The sequence below is a fragment of the Colias croceus genome, chromosome 25 (genome assembly GCF_905220415.1).
Source record: "Colias croceus chromosome 25, ilColCroc2.1".
NCBI classification, from domain to species: Eukaryota; Metazoa; Arthropoda; class Insecta; order Lepidoptera; family Pieridae; genus Colias; species Colias croceus.
Window position 1 is genome coordinate 2,590,831 of NC_059561.1, and position 24,170 is coordinate 2,615,000.

The 24,170-nt window shown below is 34.8% G+C and overlaps 1 protein-coding gene across 1 annotated transcript; it reads right to left on the reverse strand.

Annotated features, from left to right (window-relative positions):
• Positions 1–2,720: 2,720 nt before the first annotated feature.
• Positions 2,721–18,031, reverse strand: LOC123703026. Its single transcript, XM_045650896.1, has 6 exons — positions 18,010–18,031; positions 12,966–13,173; positions 8,913–9,055; positions 7,594–7,735; positions 4,175–4,301; positions 2,721–2,903 (listed from the first exon to the last, which is right to left on the reverse strand). Exons 1-6 carry the CDS (start codon positions 18,029–18,031, stop codon positions 2,736–2,738), a joined length of 810 nt encoding a protein of 269 aa, XP_045506852.1. The 3' UTR covers positions 2,721–2,735.
• Positions 18,032–24,170: the final 6,139 nt, after the last annotated feature.

Consider the following 24,170-nt stretch of genomic DNA (forward strand, 5'->3'; position numbering starts at 1 on the left):
TTTATCTATTGTATTTAATACTAGCTGTGGCCCGCGGTTTTATCCGCATTGATCTACTCCTGTTGGTCTTAGCGTGATGATATTTTTTTTATAGAGGCAACCGCCATCTCAGGGACAATTTAATAAACCAATGTATTAATTCAACGATCTGATAGAAATTAATACATATTAGTAATTGACGAACAAAATAAAATATTACAATCATTGAAACATAAAAAATCTTTAATTTTTTTGTATGAATTGTCGCCAGTTTACCAAACAATCATCACCAGCACATATATGTTCCCACTGCAGGGCCAGGGGCTTCCTATGAGGGTACATTTCTCAATAATAAGTAAGAAGAAGTAGTAAGAATCCGAGACCGAGTTCTTGGAAGTAGTTTGATTGAGACGAATATAATCATAACTTGAATGAAAGAGGGGAGAAATCTCGATTCTACCAAATCAAATGATTATTAATATAGCGAATTATCCTTACAAAACGAAATGTAGAATTAATCTTCTAATCATCTTTGGTAATCTTTGGTAAATGGTTCATAAACTTATGTTATTTCTTTTCATAACAGGTTGCCTGATAGAGATTGCAGTACAGCAATAAAAACAAAATGTAAGGGAATGGTTTACCACGTTGCGTTACAATGAACTGAGGAATAATGTTGATATGCTATTTTTGAATATATGACTTCACAATCAACCAGTAACTCCAAATAATATTTCTATAATATGGGGTATTTATTACCAACAGGAAAAGATGTTACCAAAGGTATGTATTTTTTTATATTATATTTTTCATAAACATCACTGAACATTGTGATTATTTGTGCGTAAAGAACGAGATTTATGATTGAACCCAACTTCTGGTAACATGCTGTTTTTAGTTCAAATTTTGAATTGCGTTTTATTACTACTTTCCGTATAGAAATATGTTCCAAAAGACCTCTTTTATTGACAAAGAAACAGTAACAATAATTTCTTTTGCATTATAGGATCTTCTAAAGATCATAGATTCTTCAAAACACTGCCTCATCTATATAATATTTGGAACAATTATTGTTTGCCCCAGTGACATTGCATCAACAAAAAAAGAAAACAAGTGTGTACAAAATTCCCAAAGACGAGCAAACGTGAACAACAATTTTAATGCTATTCATATTATGACATAAAAAAGTTCTTACATTTCTTCAAAACACGGTCATTTATATACTAGTAAGGTTTGTAACAAATGCACCCTGATCTTCCTTACCAAGTGAATTTATTCAGCTGTTGATTCGAATATTTTCAAAGCTGCCTTACGATGTTCTGTGGAAATGGGAAAAGGATGATCTGCTGGCGAAATCAGCAAATATACGAATATCGAAACGGTTGCCACAAGAGGATCTTTCTAGTAAGAATTGAGAATTTCATTTTTTGAAATAAGTGAAATATTTTGTAAGTATATTTTATAAACAGTAGCTGAACGGTGCCCAAATAACACTTTAAAGTAAAATAATATTTTGACGACATCATTCAATTAGATTTCATATATCGTCATTCATGATTTGTGCAATATAAGGACATATCAACTACTTTCAACATCTCTTCTTTCTTTAACCAAAAACCCTAATATTTTGACGATAACATCATTAAATTAGATTTCATGTTTCGTCATTTCATGTTTTGTACAATATAAGGACATATCAACTTCTTTCAACATCTCTTCTTTCTTTTACCAAAAACCCAATAGTTAAACATTTTACGGAATATTTATCCATCCAAAAGACAATGCACAAAACTGAACAAGACAATGAAATTCCAGAACATTCCAACCTCAAACTAACCAACACACTGAGGACTTCAAACAACGAAGGAAGCTATGTCACCGGGACTACCATTTATTGGAATATGTTTGTAGACCAATGTACAATGCAGATAAATATGCTTATTTTAAAAATTGATAAAAATAGACTAGACATGGAAACTATGAATGAAGATAATCTGAAGTCAGCCATAGAAACTATTATGGGTTATAAAAAGTTTGTTGCAATTTGATAAAAAGACACCATCGTCAATTTATAAAACCTCTAGCTGCTCCGCGTGGTTTCACTTCCGTGGCTCGACCACTCCTGTTGCGTAGTCCTCCTCGTAGCGTGATGATATATATCCTATAATCTTCCTCGATAAATGGGCTATCTAACACCGAAAGAATTTTTCAAATCGGACCAGTAGTTCCCGAGATTAGCGCATTCAAACAAACAAACTCTTCAGCTTTATAATATTAGTATAGATCGAGTCGATGCGACTGTGCGATAGAAATTACGATATTACTACAAAAATGTTGATAGTATCGTCATTTCTATCCTTGGTACAGTATACTTGGACCGCCTCCTTGGTACAGTGGTTGTGTCCGTGAGTGAAGCACTGTACTGGGTTCGATTCCCGGCGGACACGAAAAAAATGTCTCGGTCTGGTACGACACATAAAGCTGATCACCTACTCGTCCCTAAAGAAAATCGATCAGTGAAACAGATGTATAGAGTCACCACATTTATGAGGTGTTACATTTTTTTTAAATACGTACCAGTATTTTAACTCATGAATTAGTCAATGTAGGTTACATTAAAATCGGTTGAGCAATTAAGGTAGTAATTGTTTTACATTTACTCAATTTATCGTTCAATTCACTAATAAATATACCTATTAGGTATATACGTTACTCATTTACCTAAATTTTAAACATCCAAACAAACATAATATTATTTATTTTACAATAGCAATAATAAAAAGTATACAAATCGTTGTCACACTCAGTGCCCTGTCCCATGACGAATTGCTGACGTCACTGCTCACTAAACGACGCAGCATCTTGCTCGTGGGTCGTGGATCACCCCCTGGACAATTTGGGTACATCATGTTGCGGTCACAATCCTGGAAACCATTACAGAATAATTAAATCTTCTATATAAATCTCGTTGGTCCTCAATAGACTCCTAAACCACTTAACCAATTATAATAAAATTCGCACACCATGTGCAGTTCGATCCAACTTGAGAGATAGTATAGTTTAAGTCTCAAATCGTTTTAGAGAAAGCGGGCGAAGCCGCGGGCGGTAAGCTAGTATTATTATATAAACTTTGACCGCCTCCTTAGTACCGTTGTTGACGCGTGAGCGTAGCACCGAGGGGTTCTGGGTTCGATTCCCAGTGGAGATGAAGAAAAAAAATGTCTCGGTCTGGTAGGACATAGATGGTTGATCACATACTTGCCCCTAAGGATCATAATCGATAAGTGAAACAGATGTATAATGCATCTGCCCCTTACCCCACTACAGGACATGTAACTTTACTTATATAAACTGTATACTTATGTAAAATACACGCTATAAACTCATGAGATTGTTGTATTGTCCGATCCTTGAAGAGTGTGCAACGAAATATTTTATTAAAATTGAATTAAATCTGTCCGTTTGAAGTGGATGAAAGTCAAGTCTAAAGAAGTAGACATACAAACATACAGGAACTAAATACGTGTTAAAAAGTAATAAGTATTGCATAATCATTTTATAATTATAATTTTAGATTTGCAAACCTTAATTATTGTTGGTAAAATTAAACTCGAATTCACACTCATTATTTTAGTTGTATAGTTACACTACTGTAATTATATTATTTCATATATTTTTTTAAGAACTATGCTAATACATATAATCATTAAGTATTGATTGTTAATGTTAGTTGTACTGCGAAAATTTTCGACATAATGTTACTGATTCAGAACACAAACAAGTGATAACTGCGTTAAAAACAACCGACTTCAAACTTGCACTTGCAAAAATGCCCATAAAATAAAAACTACTGGGCCTATCCGAATAAAATTTTTATGGGACCAATTCGACACCATCCCGCATCGAACAAAAAAAAGAATCACGTAAATCGGTTCAGAAACCTCGGAGTAATCGGTGTACATACATAAAAAAAAACATACCAGCCGAATTGATAACCTCCTCCTTTTTTTGAAGTCGGTTAATGACTAGTTAAACAACGAGGCAATCTTCATAAAATATAAACTCAAACTCAATCATTTATTTATTCAATCAGTCACTTCTTATATTATAATATCTTAAATCAGTTCTTTTTAATCACTTTTTAATCGTCATAACAGTTTTAACATTTATAATATAACTTTAGACCAAGACTTACCTGATACACTCCACCTTCAGAGACAATGACGGAGAATTTCTGCAACGTCACCGCCTGGTTATGAGTGCAACTCGTTGGTAGGTCAAACAACGCCTCTAGTGTACACCGTCTGAATCTGGCCCTGGTGCTGAAAATAATATTAAAGACATTATATTATTGAAATATAGTTGCTACGTAATCAAGATGAATACATAAAAAGTAGTAGGTATAAAGTGGAAAGAAAAAAAGATGGAAGACGTTATATTTACATGATAAAATGTTGTTATAATATTTATAGCAAATTGATATTTAATTTTTGCAAACCAAATTGTAGGCTTTCCACCCAAAAATCTGTAAATTCACGAATGTTGGGCGGGTTCCACGTGCACTGCAGTTTTACTCAGATTTCTTAGAATATAGAAAATAATAATTCTTCAAATTAAGGTACGGAGTGGTCGCCAATTTAGCTTTTATTATTTTGATTATTAAAACTAATTAAATATAATAATTTATAAAGAATAAAAAATATTCGACCACGAGGCGGGACAACCTTTCCGGGGCGGATGCCTATTCTTTATAAATTTATATTTATAAAGCATTTGAATGCCATAACACCAAAAATATCAAATTCAACTAATAATATAATTTGGAGTACAATACCTTTTCCATACTTATTATAATTATCACGAATACTTTTAAACAGTTTATTACGACACAACACAGAAGAAGAATAGTAATTTGAGAACATTCTAAATACTAATTAATTGATACTAAAAATTGAACATAACTGTAAGTACTGAGAGACATGACACGTAAGCGCATTCAATGTTCAATCGAATATTAGAAACTAGTTCGATGTAACAGTCGACAAAAGATTTTTGAATACCCGCGTTCCCTCTCATAATTTTGTCGCGATACGCATACTATGTGTATACCGCGACTCTGTTGTGAAATAATAAATATTTTAATTATTTTGTATGAATTCCTGAATTTTATATCTTTTATTGTAATGCTTGAATGTTTTGTGTTTTAACAGGTTCGAAGTGAAGTATAATATTTGAATAATCAATATTAATTATAGATCTATACTAATATTATAAAGCTAAAGAGTTTGTTTGTTTGTTTGTTTGAACGCGCTAATCTCGGGAACTACTGGTCCGATTTGAAAATTTTTTTCGGTGTTAGATAGCCCATTTATCGAGGAAGGTTATAGGCTATAATATAATATGATCACGCTACGACCAACAGGGGTGGAGCCACGGGAGTGAAACCGCGCGGAGCAGCTAGTTAAGTATAAAATAAATAAAATAATGTGTGTTAACCGCAATTTGGACTCCAATAATAAATTAAATACAGATAAATAAATTAATAACATTTTAATTAGTTGGTAATACTGAATTGCAGTCGCGTTCTTTAATACAAATAAAATAATTGTATAATTTACTACTTGATTTTTCTTTGAGGAAACATTATAAACTAGCTTCCACCCGCGACTCCGAACGCACGGATGTCGGTCTTCACGTGGATGGTTTATTTCTCCATTTTGAGTAACTCCGACATTTTGTAATCGTTCCAGTAACAACCCCTGCTATTTATTTTTTTCAATATTTTCAATGTACAGAATTTACCCTTCTACAGATTTATTATATGTATAGATAGAAATTACTTAATATACCTAGCAACGAAAACTACACAGAAATGACTTCTTGTTTTAATTAAATAATTAACAAACAAAAAAATTAAGGCAACATTTAACCGCTTCGTTAAGTCACTTTTCATTACAAAGGCCAGAGCTTAAAACCTGTTAAATTAAAAAAAAAAAATTATAAACAGAAAACCTATTTATATTATTATAAAGTCTACTAGCTTTCCACCCACGGCTTCGCCCGCTTTGTCTAAAACTTATTTAATTATTTATTAAAACCTGCCTCGAATTCACTATCATTTCATCGATATCATTTATTAATCAAATATAAATTTATTAATCGTTTCCAAATCCGTTGCGTAATTTTATAAATTAATTAAGCATAATATATTATAGGGACAGATAGACAATCTTACATATTTATAAAAAATGTGCTTTCAAATTAATTATGTATAGGTAACTTATAATATACTGTTTTCAGTGAAAAGCCATTATTTTTGTAAAATATTTTATCATTTTTTTTCATCCTCTCAAAATCTTTCTCACCATTATAAAGCTCCAAACCAATTGGTTGGTAGGTACTATGGAATATTGCTCTGTAACTAAAAAGTGTTCGTTATACTAAAACTATACATTCACGTGCCTTTTGCCTTCAAAATTAAATATGATATTAATTCCTAAATAAATAATTAGGTACCTAATAATAAATCTAATAATATTATGTTTAATCTCAAATTGTTTTCATACAAAACTATATTATTAAAATATATCACTTACATATCAAGCTTTCAAACCTATGTACCTATAATAAATAACTCTTGCAGTTGGCTTGCTTCCATCGAGATTAGCTAGCAAGATTTATTATCGTGTTAAATATTAGACAGATATTATAAGGGGAATCTTATTTCTTATTACACAAGGTAAAATTTTAATTAAATGGCCTATTCCTTATTAGCTGCTCGCCCTGTCTAAAACTATGTAGAAATTTAAGTAAAAAAATTGGTTTTTTGTAAAGTCGGTTTACTGACGATAGTTGAACGTGACAACGATTGTGCTTCTTTGTCGCTCGTTCCACGCTCTCGCTTGCACTGGAACGCCTCAGAGCGAGGTAACGCCGCATGTGTCAGGTTTTTTCGGGCGTGCAGCCGGCTCTATCGAATTATAAGACGTTGTCACGTCAAAAAGTGTGCCAAGCACATGTGTCAGAAGTAAAACTTATTTGGCAAGATTCAAAGATACAAACCCCTACGTCACTCTATTGCCATGACGTGATCTTGAAATTGTATTCTAAACGTGCCTAATGAAGTTTCACTTCAATACTTTTAATCCATGTAGCTGTTCTTTATCTTACGTAGGTACCTATTTGTATTCTCTTTGGTTCTTTATTTAAGTGGTAATGAATAGACGCAAATAGAATGAATCTTAAATTAATTTCTTGCTCTGTCATAAGAAAAAAAACTACAGATGACGATTAACATCTTCTATCAACTGCAACAATTATTATTATGCACTCATAAAAGTGCACCGCACGTTCTTTTCCTGGTCCTTTGATAATAAATCTACCCATGTATGTTTAAAAAAGACAGTCGAGATGCAGTCGAGCTAATTATTATTACATCACAAACTCAAGAACCTCATGACGGGGATCTTAATGCTAATTTGTTAGTTGGATTTGTCTCCTCATATAGACTAGGCTATTGACAAAAATTGACAAATGATATTTTGAAAAACTGACACGCAATGAAATCTACCCGGGGGAACAGCTATAACTAATTGAAATACTGCCAGAACTCACCAACACAAATTAAAATGAACATCATAATGCGTCCACTCGTGCGTAGTATTCTTTTGTTCCTCAACAGACTTCTTGAACGCCTTGTAGCAAGCTTCCCACGGGTCCTGTGTACTATCAATACACTCCGATAGCTCCTCGTAGCCTTGGGAAATGATAGATGACTCATAAAACTATAAAGCTACATGATATTGCGTTATATTGCTGTTTTTCAGATTCTGGTGAAAGCGGGAAGTAATTAAGTCAGTATGACAGTATCAATGATAGTGTCTTGGTATCCTACTAATATTATAAATAAATTATGTCTTATTCTGGAACTTCAGCTACCTACATACCAAATGTCATTGTCATCGGTTCAGTAATATTTGAAAGAGTACCTATAAAACATCCATCATCACAAAGCAAAGCAAAGAAGAATACAAAGCTTTCAATATATATCCATCCTCACAAAGCAAAGCAAAGAAGAATACAAAGCTTTCAATATATATCCATCCTCACAAAGCAAAGCAAAGAAGAATACAAAGCTTTCAATATAATATATCGCGAAAGGTTCGAAGAAAAGGGTAGATAATATTATTATTGGTATTTCTACGAATTAGTTGTGCAATATTTCACTTGCATTATTACAATCAATGCTTCGTGTTCTGAGTAATAAAAACAGTGTGTTGTATTTACAACAAATAGAATATTGAATTCACGGTTGTTCGTATTTCTTTGAATAACAACTATTTACTAGCTTTACGCCCGCCCCATATATTTTTATTGGTAATAGGGAAGCGCCTGACCACAATCTCGCCTGATGTTAAGCTGAGATGTGGTCTAAGATGGAACGCGCTTCCCTAGAAGGTACCTTTTCACTCTACGCTTGAAGACCCCTTTATTGTACTCGTCGGGGAACACAGACTCAGGAAGCATGTTCCAGTCCCTCGCGGTTCGGATAAAGAAAACGAGTGTGGTCAAAGAAAATTGACGCTAATTTTCATACTTGTGACATTTTTAGTATAGCCCTATCTATCGGAATTAATTAATATCGGAGTGATTCAAATATAGTTAATTTATTATCAAGTATCAACTAGCTTTCCGCCCACGGCTTCGCTCGCTTTTTCTAAAATCTAATAAATTATATACAAAAACCTTCCTATCACTCTGTCTATTAAAAAACCACAGCAGAATCTGTTGCGTAGTTTTAAAGATTTAAGCATACATGGGGACAGAGGGACAGAGAAAGCGACTTTGTTTTACCTGTACTATTTAGTGATACCTACCTATCAATGATAGTGGTAGGTTGATAGTTGATACACGCCTAGTATCTTCATACTTACGTAACAACAACCACTCATCGTCGCATATATTATTGGCGACGTGTATATGACCCTTAATACTATCCTCATTGAAGTGGCTCTCGGTGACGTCTTTGCAATCAACGTTCCAATCTATAGCACAGCTAATCAGATGTTTTATTGCTCTGAAATACAGATAAAAAATACGATTATAACAGATTACTACACAGTTTCTTCAGTGTAGAAACTGCTTTACGAACTCATGATGGTAAATTATTTCTATGGCTATTCAAAAAAGCTTCTACAAGAAGTCTGGTTGAATAAATAAATACTGAAAACTCAAATGTAAACTTTTACCAGTGTTAGTAATAGATTGTTATTTTTGTGTTTTTTCTTATTTGATACATGTTATTTTTGTAGTAAAACATTTGCCCGTGGATTCGCCTGCAATTTCAAAGAAAAACCAGCATACCTAGTTCTTATTCCTGTGGGATGTTGGGATGTTGGGATGGGATAATAACTATCCTATGTGTATTCAAGTTACCCTCTATGTGTGTGCCAAATTTCATAAAAATCAGTTCAGCAGCGTGAAGGAGTTCCTACCTAGTTAGGTACCTACCTAACTAACAAAAATCAAAAACGCATACCTACTTTCGCATATTTTATAATAAATAACTAAAGCAAATACGATACACTATAGTTATTAGGTAGTTACCAGCTGTATTCTCAGTAAAATCGTTTTACCAAGAAATTGGCTTCTTTTCTGATAATATTCATTTCAATAATTTTATTTAGGTAGGTAAGTAGGTTCTATAATATCCTTCGGGGCAATTCGAAGATAAATTGCTTAATATAACCACAGACTAATAATAATATACTACGTATACAAATATAACGCTTCGATGTTGATAGGTAGGTACCTATATATACGTACTTATAGAAGATCGAACTAAGTAATTTAATCTGCTATCATAACATTATTATCATACCTACCATTCATTCTATAGTTAAATTCACCTAAACGCGGCAAATCTGTATTTCGGTTTGGCAAAATTAAAAATTTGTAACGAAACATTATCGGAATTATTAAATTAGTTCCATTTACTACTTTAGGCATAAGATAATGCTTTTGTTTTTTTATATATCTAGGCAGATGTTTGTCTGCTATTTAGGAGCACGTTTAGAAGAACACACGAGTCAGAGGCGGCTCGCCCTAAGGAGCGCTGGTGCAGTGAACTCCCATAAATAATTATAATAAAATCACACTCCTTAATTTCATTATTAATATTAATAATTATTACTATTTAAAATCAATCGTAATCGTAAAAAACTACTGGCAATACCAATGAATAATTGAGTATCCATCATTCCATCATTCCATACACCTGTAGGTATAATACTGTATTATAAAACGCGCGTAGCGGAGCGCTCACGATTGCGCTCCAATGAAAAAATATTCAGTACATTTTCTAATACGAAATCCAATAGGAGTGAAAGAGATAGTTTTGTCAGAGTCCTGCGCGTGAAACAGAAGATTTTATATGAAAAAATAGCAAAATTCGGAGCGCCGCTCCCGCAAACGTTGCCGGTTCGTTTTTACCGCGCGCCCGTACACAAGACAGCGATTGCGCGACGTTTGCCACTCAAATATAAGCAAACACTCTAGTCAACTTGCACGCGCGCGAATGTACCTATAATCGGGAATTTTCGAATTAAAATCATAAGATACGTGTTGACTGTTGAAATAGCCTGTAGTTATCAGTATTACTTGTGAGTGTTAAAATGGACAATTATAATGTGGCGTTCATTAAAAAGTGTGTTAAAACGTTACAAATTCGGCTTGAATTGAAAGCTAAGGGACCGCCACGGCCTGAACTTGACCTAACGCAAAAATGTACGACAAAAACGAAAACATATACGCGTGTGTTTAAATCCGAACAATAGGTATGTGAAAACACCGTGGTTGTGTCAATGGTTGTGTGGTTGTGATGAACATGAAAGCAACAAAATATTTTGTTTTCCGTGTCTTTTATTTGAAGCGGGCGCGGCCGACGGAGGTGAGAGTGCTTGGACTGAAACGGGCGTTGACGACTTAGCTCATCTTTCAATCAAGATGAAAAAACATTCACAATCTCGGTAGGTACCATTTGTTGAATGAACTGCAATTGGCGTCTATCGAACGACAAGACATTCGTAAAGCATTAGATTCCGCGTACCGAAAGTCAATACGCGAGTTCAATGACCGTGTCGATGAAAACAGACATAATTTACGAAGGATTGTGTCAAGTTATAGATATTTTTGCACACCAAAAAGAAAGACGTATGCATTTCCTTTATAAGTAATTTTTTAATTAAATTGTACTGCTTTACATCATGTATTTTCAGTGTTTTATTTCAAGTGAACACCCATAAAATTTTGTCACGAGCCGCCTCTGCACACGACAAAACATTTAAATTACGTAGGTATCAAAAACCACTTTAAATCAATTAGTAACCGTCTGACAATTATCTAAAACTTCTAGAAACGTCTCGAACGTAAATCCACATAAAAGTCAAGCTGTTCCGTTTGTTTAGTGCACTCGTCCGCGCTAAAAGTCCCACGTTAGAACACTCTTAGCTTTCTTTCGTGCGAAATTTATGTTCTCGTTGAAGGTATTAGCGCCATGTGCTATTGGTAACCGCGGTTGATTGAATTTAGTCTTTAGGATGTGGGAAGTAAGGTTTAATTTTGAGTAGAATTGAGCTGTACGCGGTAAAAAGGCATATGGCCAGGGTGCATGCTTAAATGGGTCTGTCTGGTTATATAGATATAAATTTGTAGGTTTTCAACTTCCAACCACAGAACTACCTTTATCGAGATAGTTCTGTGGTTTCAAAGTACCTACCTTTGTTCGTAAAAAGCAATGTTCTTAGGTAATTCTTATTCAAAATAGGGTAAGATATTTCAACATCACACCGTAGAGCCATTTTAATAGGCAACATTTGACAGTTCAACAAAATTCAACAACGTAACCTAGTAACGACGACATAGAATAGCATGATATTTCGTTTTGTTAGAACTGCACATTTGCTTAACTTTTTTTAATTATGATTACATATTTATAATTATAATGACCGATACAAGTAATTTTAAGATTTCATTTTACTGATAAACCACACTTAACATAATAAACAATTTCCGAATCGAAGAACTGACGTCGCTACAATTTTGTGTCAATAAACCTTTTTTCTTTTTAAATACCAGAGACGTTACTCTAAAAATCGAAATCTGACATCTAGAATCGAATGCATTGATTACTTGTGAATAAAAATCATCATAAATTAATAAATTCGATTGACAAATGTTTCAAATCTGTATCGATTAATTCACTTTAATCGATGTTTTTAAGCAGGTTACTTCTCTTCGAAGATAAAATTGATAGACGTCAAATGTTGCCTATTAAATTGGCTCGACTATTAGAGCTAGCGCGCACGAGCAACTTTGTCTCCGCAACTTTTTTGTCTCCGCAACTATTTTGTCTCTCCAGCCATGGGCTAGTATGAAAGTGCGCGCACGTAGCGACGCAACTCCCCATACAAATTGATGGGAGAGACAAAATAGTTGCGGAGACAAAGTTGCTCGTGCGCGCTGGCTCTAATGATATTATTTATGTATTTGATAAACTTTACTATAACTTGCATGTAGTAAATATTATAAAATATGTTGTATTGAAATTGATATTTTTGTTTTATGGCATTCAAATGCTTTATAAAATATAAATATAAATTTATAAAGAATAGAAAAAAAATTATGTATTTCTACGTTATTGCTAATTTAAATGTGCAGGCGCAATATTTTATTTCGATTAAATTAGATGGCACGTAGTAAACAGTTTAGAACCTGGGTGGGGACGAGAATCCTGGGGGACCTACCCAGAATTAATTGCCTACTTTTATCATCGAACAAGGGTTGAAACGTGAAAATTTTTGCCCCCAGTTTATGTCCGCGCAGCACAATGAGATTGTGTTTCGTAGAACTACCTAACGTAACGTACCTAATTAATTAGGTACATAATATAATGTACATTTAAAATATTTATTATATTTTTTACAAACCTACACCAATCACCAATCTTAGTTGGTGCTGGAGGTGTCATTCTACTAGAGTTATACATCATGGCTGCTTCCACAGTACAATTGAGGGCATAATCGGAAAATTCGTCGCAATTTATGTTTTTCGATACAGAATCTTTCATTGATGTTGTGACTGGTTCAAACGCTTCGCTCGCATATTTTGTTTTCAAATCTTCATAAAACGCTAGATCTGTAATATTAATAACAACAGTAATAATTATTATTATCTATAAATAATATAGTAAGTAGGTAAATATGGTTTCAAATAACTAAAAAGCACGCTATAACTCATAAAATTATTGTATTGTCTCCGATTCTTGATAAATATACAAAGTTTGAATTATTATTAAGTATATCTATGCTAATATTATAAAGCTGAAGAGTCTGTTTGTTTACGCGCTAATCTCGGGATCTACTAGTACCTACTGGTCCGATTTGAAAAATAATTATTTCGGTGTCAGATAGCCCATCTATCGAGGAAGGTTAATAACTTAATAGATCAAATAATATATTATTATTATCATCTCGCTAAGACCAACAGGATCGGAGCACTGCAGGTAAAACCGCGGAGCACAGTTGTTAGTCTTTTATAATTAATATGTAATGCAATAATACTCACAAACATTAAAAAGATCAAAAATAATCAACAATAAAAACAATATGTGGAGCATATTCACGTATTTTCATTATAAATTCATATTGATAGTAGATTTTGATATATCGTCTGACATTTTGTATAAATAATAGAAGTTTGACATTCTGCAACAAGAAAAAAGGTTTTAGCTTTCTTTTGAAACATTTTTAAATATTTCGGAAAATAATATGAAAACTTAAAACTATGAACATGGTTTTTACTTTTTAGTATGTTTATAGTCCGTTTCATTGATCGATTTTCTATATGCGTAAGAAAAGGATTAGATAAACGTATTATATTTATACTAGCTTACCGCCTGCGGCTTCGCCCACTTTGTCTATAAAACCTTCCTCTTGAATCACTTTATCTATTAAAAAAAACCGCATCAAAATTATTCATTGCGTAGTTTTAAAGATTTAAGCATACAACGGGACATAGGGACAGAGAAAGCGACTTTGTTTTATACTACCTACGTAGGTATGTATAATGTACTATGTAGTGATAAATTAATTATTTTTAATTGCGTTGTGGATAATCAACCTCCTTTGGAAGCATTTGGGCAGGTAAAAGAGAAATTCCTTGTCTATGTTGTTATGTTAATTAAAAAAATCATCGTCTGTATTTGTTTTTACTCCAGATAAAATACCTAGACTGGCGCAGTTTTATAGAACATAGTTAGCTTCTAATGTAAATAGAATATCTATTTACGTACCTACTTACTGCTAATATCAAGCCAAAATAGAATGATGTCATCAATTACTCATTACAACTTCACCCCAAGGTCGATACTTCTATATTATACTAGCGGTCCGCCCCGGCTTCGCCCGTGGTACATATTAACGTTTTCTCTACATAAGAACCATCCTCGTACTTCAAGGAATATAATAAAAAAAGAATTATCGAAATCGGTTCAGCCGTTCTCGAGTTATGGAATTACAACGAAAAGTGGCATTGATTTTTATATATTAGATTCGAATCGCACACAGTGACGTCACCAATGCAGTGCAAAAATAACTTCTGGGTGCATACAATACAGTAGATTTTTCCTTGTTCAATGTTGTAATACTTGGGTAGTGATAAATAATTTCGAAACTTGTGTTCAAGGCTCGTTAGCTCAGTAGGTTAGAGCACCGATATAGTAATTCTTGATCATCGGAGGGCGGAGGTTCAAATCCTTCACGAGTCGAAATAAATATTATCTTTTTGTTTTTTTTTTCGGTGTGGATGATAACATTTTCCTGGTGAAATTGTTTTTCAAAGAAAGCATGCGGGAAATTTATCAGTTTTCAAAATTCTATACAGTGCAACTTGTGTCAAATAATTGTAAAATGACGTCATGAGTTATAAAAGTTACCACTAGGCACTAAGCAGTAAGCACACAAAGCACATCCTCGCGTCGAACCTTATTTTAGTATATTTTCTAAGTGAAACTTCTTTATCGGGGTTGGAAAAAAATTTAGTGTAACATTCTTTCATTACGCGTGACATTTTTCCGTTACGCGCCATCTTTTTCTTATCCCTACCACGCGTGATTCGACGTATTTCTGTAAAGTTACATAATATAGTAAATTATTTTTTTTAAATAGGGTCATAAAGAAGTTTCACTTCTTACGTGTGTACACTAAGTACACGCACACATTTTTTTCTCTTTCATTGAATGAAGGAGCCATAAACTTGCCTTGAAGTCATTGAGTTATTATTATATTATGTACTAGGTACGTACTAAATATTAACTCAATGCTTGAAGTATAATATCTTGTTAAATTGTACTGCAACTCCTAGTTGACATAAATTTTTATGAGTTTTTTTAACTAAATAAATTATTAAAAACACAATATTTTGATAGCTGTAAATTCAATTCTCACAAATACGCAACCGTAAAATGAAGAAATAAAATATACATGAGAATTGTAAACACTCGGAAATAATGAAATCATTATTACGTTTAACGATGAAAGCGCAGCGAAAAATGGATTTACGTATAAATAATTGGCAAAAATAAGAGCAGCAAGATTACCATAACAATAAACGAGGTATTACAGTTATGATTCAAGCTTTTTAACAAGGTATTGATTTTGGAATCCCTCAGCGCAGATGTGCGATTCGATTTTCATATTATAAATTTTAAGCCATCGAATTTTGTTTTAATTTTTTCAGTTGGAATGCGTTTTTGTTGTTTCTTTATTTGCGAGAGTTGGTTTTAGTGTTATTTTTTAATGTAGATATTAATTAATAATCTGTTAAAATTATTTCCAATGCATGATTATTTTATTCAGACAGAATTTTTCGCAATAATATGTTTTTAGTGTCGCGTAAGCAAAACAAAACGTATTTTTTTAAATTAGGTACGTAGGTAGTTGAAAGTTTAGGTTGTATTTTTGTCAAAGGCGAAAGATTTATACGATTTGAAGGGAAACCAGAGTAGGTTGTATTTGTATGTATAATTTATTAAAAATAACTTGTGTTAACAAAATGAAAAGCTCGTGACTAGCCATAATAAGTATATTGTTATACTATACCTAATAAATGTATTGTAATTATAATCATTTTTTTCTTTCTGTATTGTAATTAATAATTATAATCATTTTTTTCGCTATTCCACGACCTTTATACATTAATTCATTTCGTACTACTGCTGTTCAGCAATAAGGCCGCCTGTACAAATGTTGCCTTTTTGAAATATTGTTCCTTTTGTTTGGTTTGTCCATTCATGTTTGTACAATGAAGTGTACAAGAATACCTACATGAATGGACCAATTTAGATGGTTATTCAGTTTAGATAATTTAGGTCATGGAAACTTATTAATGTATTCGCATAGAACTAGAAGAATGGTCACTAGCACGTAACTAAAATCAATCATTGAAACAGATGGGATACATCTCTGAACAAAGAAGCATTCGTGGTAGTAATCAATCCTTTGATACGCAATGCGCAAATCTCTCCGGAATTTATAGAATACCAATGAAAATAGGTACATCGTAATTATAGCATGAACTAACTGTTGCAACTTCGTTTATAATAGGAAATACATAACGATGTATTAGCTTGTATGAGAGGAATATTAAAGTGAATTATTTATTCATTCTCACAAAATTCTAGCTTACTGTATGTGGCTTCGTCCTCAGTATTCAGAAGAAAATCACCGCGGCTACAACAGTATACCTATGGCACTACTAACCTAACTATCCAGATACCGAAAAATCATGCCATAAAATCTCTCTGTTGCGACGTAACAGTAGATAAACTTTCGGGTTATAATAAATTAAGGATTTTCCATTTAAAAATAGTTTTTTTTAATCTGCTGAAATTCACATGAAACACGAAGTTTTATTTTTAATATCACGACATGCTTTAAAGTTTAAACCCAAAACAAGCATGTATTGACAAAATTTTCGGTCCGTGAGCCGACATTACCCGTCCTATCATAGGTAGATATTCAAAGAAACTTCACTATAGCAAAGGTAACCTTTCAGATTGCAGACCAGATTGTGTATTTATGTGGTATTTATTCGGAAATAAAGCATATAAACAGGGATTAATCTCTCGAACTAAAATCTCGTGTTGTTAACATTGAGTTACTATGTACTACGTACGTACCTACGTGGTAATAATACCTCAATGGTTGTTAACTTATTTCTTTCAATTAAATGTTTAGTCACAATGTTAATGCTTAAATTGCTATTTATTTTGACCTCTCAATCGTTTTTGAAGATCGAATGTAGTGTCGGTAACCTTTCTATACCATTTTACTTATTTTATTATTTGAGGCTGTAGTTTAATGGTGATTCGTCTGTAAGGTTTGAAAATGAAATATTATGTATAATGCTATATTCGGAGGCAACTTTCGGGTGACGTCACAAGTGTCTCGTTACCTTATCTCCCCTGAAGTCGACTTCGTAAAATACTTTTTATTGGGCATTACCGAGATAACACTCGCTGAATTCTTAGTAAGTTCCAACTTTCGCGTTTGAGTTATTTTTTAAATTTATGCAGAAGTTGGACACTATTTTGGAAGCAATGTCGACAGTCTGCGTTTAGCAAGGATTTATAGAAGTGTACAGAAAAGATTAATTATAAAAATTTAAACTTGTTAAAGTAACCTTTACTTACCTGTTATTTTGTTAAATTATCATAATGACGTATTTAAATAAGTAGAGTACCTAAGCAAATATCACATACAATAACTCAAAACTTAAACTAAAACATTTATTTATTCAATAAGACTTCTTTTAGCACTTTTGGAGCGTCAGCACATAGTTTTACCAATTACCACTGATAAAAGAACCTTATTATTTATAAATAAATCCTTTAGCATGAATTTTTTTTTAAATTTAACCTGTGTTCCCGACGAGTACAATATGGGGGTCTTCAAACGAAGAGTGTACCGGTACCTGCTAGGGAAGCGCATACCATCTTAGACCATATCTTAGCTTTCCATCAGGCAAGATTGTGGTCAAGCGCTTCCCTATCTAGAATTAAAAAAAAATTAAAGCAATTCAAGTATAAGATTTTATACATAGATTATTCTTTAATCATACCAAAAGAGTCATCCTTCATTCATACTTATCCTGCTCAAAGCATTGTGAATGGAAACGCTTTTAGAACCGCCGATGTGGAACTTAATTTTGTTCGGGCTTTATCCGAAATTGTATTTAGTTTCAGTATATTCCGTAAATCTTTTTACAGGATAACCGTAAGGTATTTCAAGGATCTTTTTCCGTGAGGAGGGTTGTTTTTTAAGGGTACCTATGTGAATTTCTATATTTTATTTATTTATTTACATCACATAGAACTTACTATCATTACAGGTTAACTTATTTCGACCGAGTTCTTTTATAAATTAAGATAAACACAATAAACACGTTGTAACACTGTAATAGCCCTAATCTATAATATAAAAATGAATTGCAAAATGTGTTGGTAAGCTCATAACTCGAGAACGGCTGAACCGATTTCGATAATTCTTTTTTTTATTATATTCCTTGAAGTACCTACGAGGATGGTTCTTATGTAGAGAAAACGTAAACATGTACCACGGGCGAAGCCGGGGCGGACCGCTAGTTATTAATAAAATTAACATTGTTGCTGCTAGTATGTCTATAGCGCAAACGATTGGATCGATTTTAGTTTGTGGAATCATTAGAATATGGTTGGTTGGGAGGATGACAGGTGTAGTAATTAGAAAATAATTATATTATGAGTAAAGGCTTTTTGGCGCCAAATGATGTCTACCATTCATTTTCTTCTAATTATTATACATATAATAGGTATAAGGCTGGTTGCAGAACTTGACCGACCATCAGTGTACGTCAGTCGCGCTTGTCATATGTATGGAAATTCATAAAACCGTTCATAGCTAGACCGACCATACGCACGCGTATTGTCTTGTGCATTAGTGTCATAGTCATACAATTGTTGATGCGTATCGTCAGGACCGACGGTACGCACTGACGGTCGGTCAAGCTCTGCAACCAGCCTAAGCTGTTGCAATCACAGATAATATAATTTAACATCACTTTCAACACCTGTAAAAATTTGCTTGTTTGATCCGTATCTATAAACGCAGTGTATTCTCTTATTTTAGAATGTGTTTCACGTATTAACATGAAATAATATATCATTTATTGTTTTCATTTTACAACGCAGATCTGTCGAATATATATGTTTTACCGCGATACGTGCACTAAAATGCAGCTGAGTCTCCTTAGAATAAGAATTTATACCAGCGTACACAATACCTACACCCAGTATAATCTTCTTACCTTACACTAAACTAGCTTACCGCCCGCGGCTTCGCCCGCTTTGTCTAAAACCTAATAAATTATATACCTTCCTCTTGAATCACTCTATCTATTAAAAAACTGCATCAAAATCCGTTGCGTAGTTTTAAAGATTTAAGCATACCTACAAAGGGACATGGGGACATAGGGACAGAGAAAGCGACATTGTTTTATTCTACCTATGTAGTGAAGAACTACTGAGGTGTTGTTACAAGGGGATTGGGAAAGTAAATCTGTAGGAGAGGCTTACAGGTGGTAGGTATACGTTCGATATGTATCTGATGTAGGTATAATATGTTGTGTATGTATGGGACATTCTCCCGTCTGACTTATTCCATTTTTTGATGGTGTGGGCAACCGTGATGTTCGCGTGATGGTAAGCAATCACCGACTATTTACATTTACAGCTGTAGGGCTAAAAAGCGGGCATAGGACTTGACCGCTTTTAAAGGATAAGTAAAGGATGGTTGTCTTCAAATTTTGTTTTATTTTTGGAACGAAGTTCCTTATCGCGCGTTGTGATAGGGGGCTAGACGGAAAAAATTCTTGCCTCTTCTCTGAGTTTTTTGCCGTGTGGCGTGCGCGTGGTTCTGTCTGTCTCTCTATAACTTAACACTTCGTTCCATCCGGATGTCCTTTGACATCGCTGAAGTTTTTTTTATCTTAGAGATGGCAACCGAGCTAGTGGTCCGCCTGATGGTAAGAAATATTGACAATGAACAGAGCAGAGCAGAGGCTTCTGCAAATAGATAAACAAGGATAAAAGGAATGTACTATGTAGGATAATGAAAAAGGCCTAAGGAATGTTCTGTGTTCTGTAGGATTAAAGAGCTTCCGAAAATATATCACCTGCGCAGATTTAATACAATATAATTCTCCTAATAGGAGTCAACTTATTCACTCGGAAAAGCGGGTTCAAAACACCGTGTCAGACCTATCCATGATTACGTAGATAGCAAATTACGACGACGGCGAGCAAATGAAGCGAAAATACGATTATTTTGCTCGGAGACTCGCGACGATTTACAGAATCCTTAACGATATCTGGGGCTTGAGATACGCGGAGCGAAATAAAAATGAGCATTAGGCATGAGAAGTTTTGAAAGGTTCTTGTTGGAGTTGTTTTGAGGGTTTACATTTTAATTGTGTACAAAGTTAAGGGCAATGTTTTAGCAAATTATAAGAATGTCAAACTTGTTTAATGAATCCATAATAAACATTCCTTTAGTACTATGTAGGTCACTAGATTTCCGCCCGCGGCTTAGCCCGCGTTTCAACTTTCAACAAAACGCAAAGTTCCCGTTCCTGTGGAATTTTCGGGATAAAAAATAGCCCATGGCTTATTCTGGGTCTTCAGCTAAGTACCTACATACAAAATTCATTATAATCGGTTAAGTAGTACTTGCGTTTAAGAGTAACAAACAACCATCCATCCTCACAAAGCTCTCGCATTCATAATATTAGTATACTTAGGATAATAATTCCCTATCGAATTATAAAAAAAAAAAAACAATATATTAAAAACAATATATACGACTGGCTTATAAACCTCAACTAAACGACCAAAATTAACATATCCGTGATTCGGAAGCACGTTTATTTATTCCCTGTATAATAAAACACTTTCTTTCAAACGATTTAATTATGTTGTTTATTGCGTTTTTCTTATATTCAACTGCTTTAAACCTACATAGTATAAAACAAAGCCGCTTTCTCTGTCCCTACTCCCTATGTATGCTTAAATCTTTAAAACTACGCAATGGATTTTGATGCGGTTTTTTGTATATAGAGAGAGTGATTCAAGAGGAAGATTTTAGTATATAATTTATTAGGCTTAAAGCTAGTATACATACATGTTATAAAATTTGTTTGTTTGCTTGAACGCGTTAATTTCAGGAACTACGCGTCTGATTTGAAAATTTATTTTACTGTTAGATAGTCTATTAATCGGGGATTATAGGCTATGTAGGGTCATTGCGCCTGTTCGCGTCCACCTGCCTATTCGCGTCCATTTTGCGGACATCTTTTAGAAAATTCACGAAAATAAGTATACTTTAAGTAAAATTGTAATAAGAAAAATTTCCGATAATACCTCAATGTATAAGAGACATGCACACATATTCAAAATATGCCTGCGGACCGCCTATCCTATTTAAAAAAAATATTTAATTTAGAGAGCTAAAACGCGCGGGATTTTGAAAAAAAAATAGTGCGCAGCGTCGCGTTTGACGGTAAGTATCTTATTGTTTAATGTGAATTTTTGAATATGTAACTGTTTCTTTACTTTGCTAACAAAACATGGAATAGTATGGATTATAAATCAGCTTATCTGGGGGCACGGTAGTGCCCCCGCCAAGACTAGCCAAAGAAGAAAGCGAAGCGCACGGGCACTACCTATCTTTTCTCGAAGCGCTTCGACGTTTTTTTGAACCCTCATAACTTGGGTTTGGATTATGCTAGATCAACAAAATTTTCGGGATATATTGTCAATAGCGGACTTATTGAACATATTAAGTTTTAATTACATTAGCTTTTATATTTCAGATTTTATTTATATCTAAAAAACGCTAATTTCGTCACTGACTCACTGATGATCATCAAAATTCTTAAGGTATTTCCTAAATCCTAATGTCCTAGAAAGCTGAAATTTTGTATGTAAGCTAGTATTAGCACACAAACAACAAAAAAATTATAAAACTTGTAACTTTCATCCCCCAACCCCTTAAACTAGGGGATGGGAGTTTGTATGAGACCTGTAATTTTAAATTAAATTTTGATGACGCTAGAGGTCTAATATCTAAAACTTGGTTCCCCTAGATATATATATGTATAGGTACTCCTTGTTAAAAAAAAAAATATTTAAAAATTTAATCGACATGCAAGATATATCGAGACATTACTTCAGATCAGATCATATAAATATGAATAGAAGTGTTGCGAACGTCTCCTGCCTCTTACGTCCACACAGTAGCTAAAAATAAAAAAAAAATTAAGAATAAGAAAAAATAAGAGAGTGGGCTATAAAAAAGGCGTCTCTGATGTGCAAGAAATACACCCCAAAAAAAGAAGAAAAAAATATAAATTTTTTTTGTTACAAACAACTTACAAAAAGAAATGAAATCCCGCCAAAAACATTTTCATGTAAAATGTTGCCAACCCATGCAGGCTCACCCATATGACTCGCACTGTCAAAAAGTTATCAGATCTAATGTAGAGCCAAGCTTCTAAACACTACACGCCCTAACTCTACAAGGCCTAAATTCACAAACTCTACTCCTTAGTCAAAATATGTGGCTGACCGACCACCGACACAGACACCGACACAGACACAGACACCGACACCGACACAGACACCGACACAGACAGACACAGACACAGACAGAGACACAGACACAGACACAGACACAGACACCGACACCGACACCGACACCGACACAGACACAGACACAAACACAGACACAGACACAGACACAGACACAGACACAGACACCGACACAGACACAGACACGGACACCGACACCGACACAGACTCAGACACAGAGACATACACAGACACAGACACAGACACAGACACCGACACCGACACAGACACAGACACAGACACAGACACAGACACAGACACCGACACAGACACAGACACAGACACCGACACAGAGACAAACACAGACACCGACACAGACACAGACACAGAACCAGACACAGACGCAGACACCGACACAGACACAGACACAGGCACAGACACAGACACAGACAGACACCGACACAGACACCACTACAGACACAGACACAGAATCAGACACAGACTCAGACACAGACTCAGACACAGACACCGACACAGACACAGACACAGACACCGACACAGACACCGACACAGACACCGACACCGACACAGACACCGACACAGACACAGACACCGACACAGACACAGACACAGACACAGACACTGACACAGACACAGAACCAGACACAGACGCAGACACCGACACCGACACAGACACAGGCACAGATACAGACACTGACACTGACACAGACACAGACACAGACACAGACACAGACACAGACACAGACACAGACACCGACACCGACACCGACACAGACACAGACACCGACACAGACACCGACACAGACACCGACACCGACACAGACACCGACACCGACACCGACACCGACACCGACACAGACACCGACACCGACACCGACACCGACACAGACACCGACACAGACACCGACACCGACACAGACACCGACACCGACACAGACGCTGACACAGACACAGACACCGACACCGACACAGACACAGACACCGACACAGACACAGACACAGACGCTGACACAGACACAGACAGACACCGACACAGACACAGACACCAACACAGACACAGACACAGAGACAGACACAGACACCGACACAGACACAGACACAGACGCTGACACAGACACAGACTCAGACACAGACACCGACACCGACACCGACACAGACACCGACACAGACACAGACACCGACACAGACACCGACACAGACACAGACACAGACACAGACACAGACACAGACACAGACACAGACACAGAACCAGACACAGACGCAGACACCGACACAGACACAGGCACAGACACAGACACAGACACAGACACTGACACAGACACTGACACTGACACTGACACAGACACAGACACAGACACCGACACAGACACAGACACCGACACAGACACCGACACAGACACAGACACCGACACCGACACCGACACCGACACCGACACAGACACAGACACAG

Bases quoted from the DNA above. Each gene is read 5' to 3' on its own strand.
- LOC123703026 (XM_045650896.1), bottom strand. From the start codon at position 18,031: ATGGTATGCGCTTCCCTAGCAG. The intron at 13,174-18,009 runs GTACCGGTACAC...TTAATATTACAG, and splicing joins GGTATGCGCTTCCCTAGCAG to ATCTAGCGTTTTATGAAGAT. The intron at 4,302-7,593 runs GTGAGTTCTGGC...TATTATTTTCAG, and splicing joins GTTCATTTTAATTTGTGTTG to CACCAGGGCCAGATTCAGAC.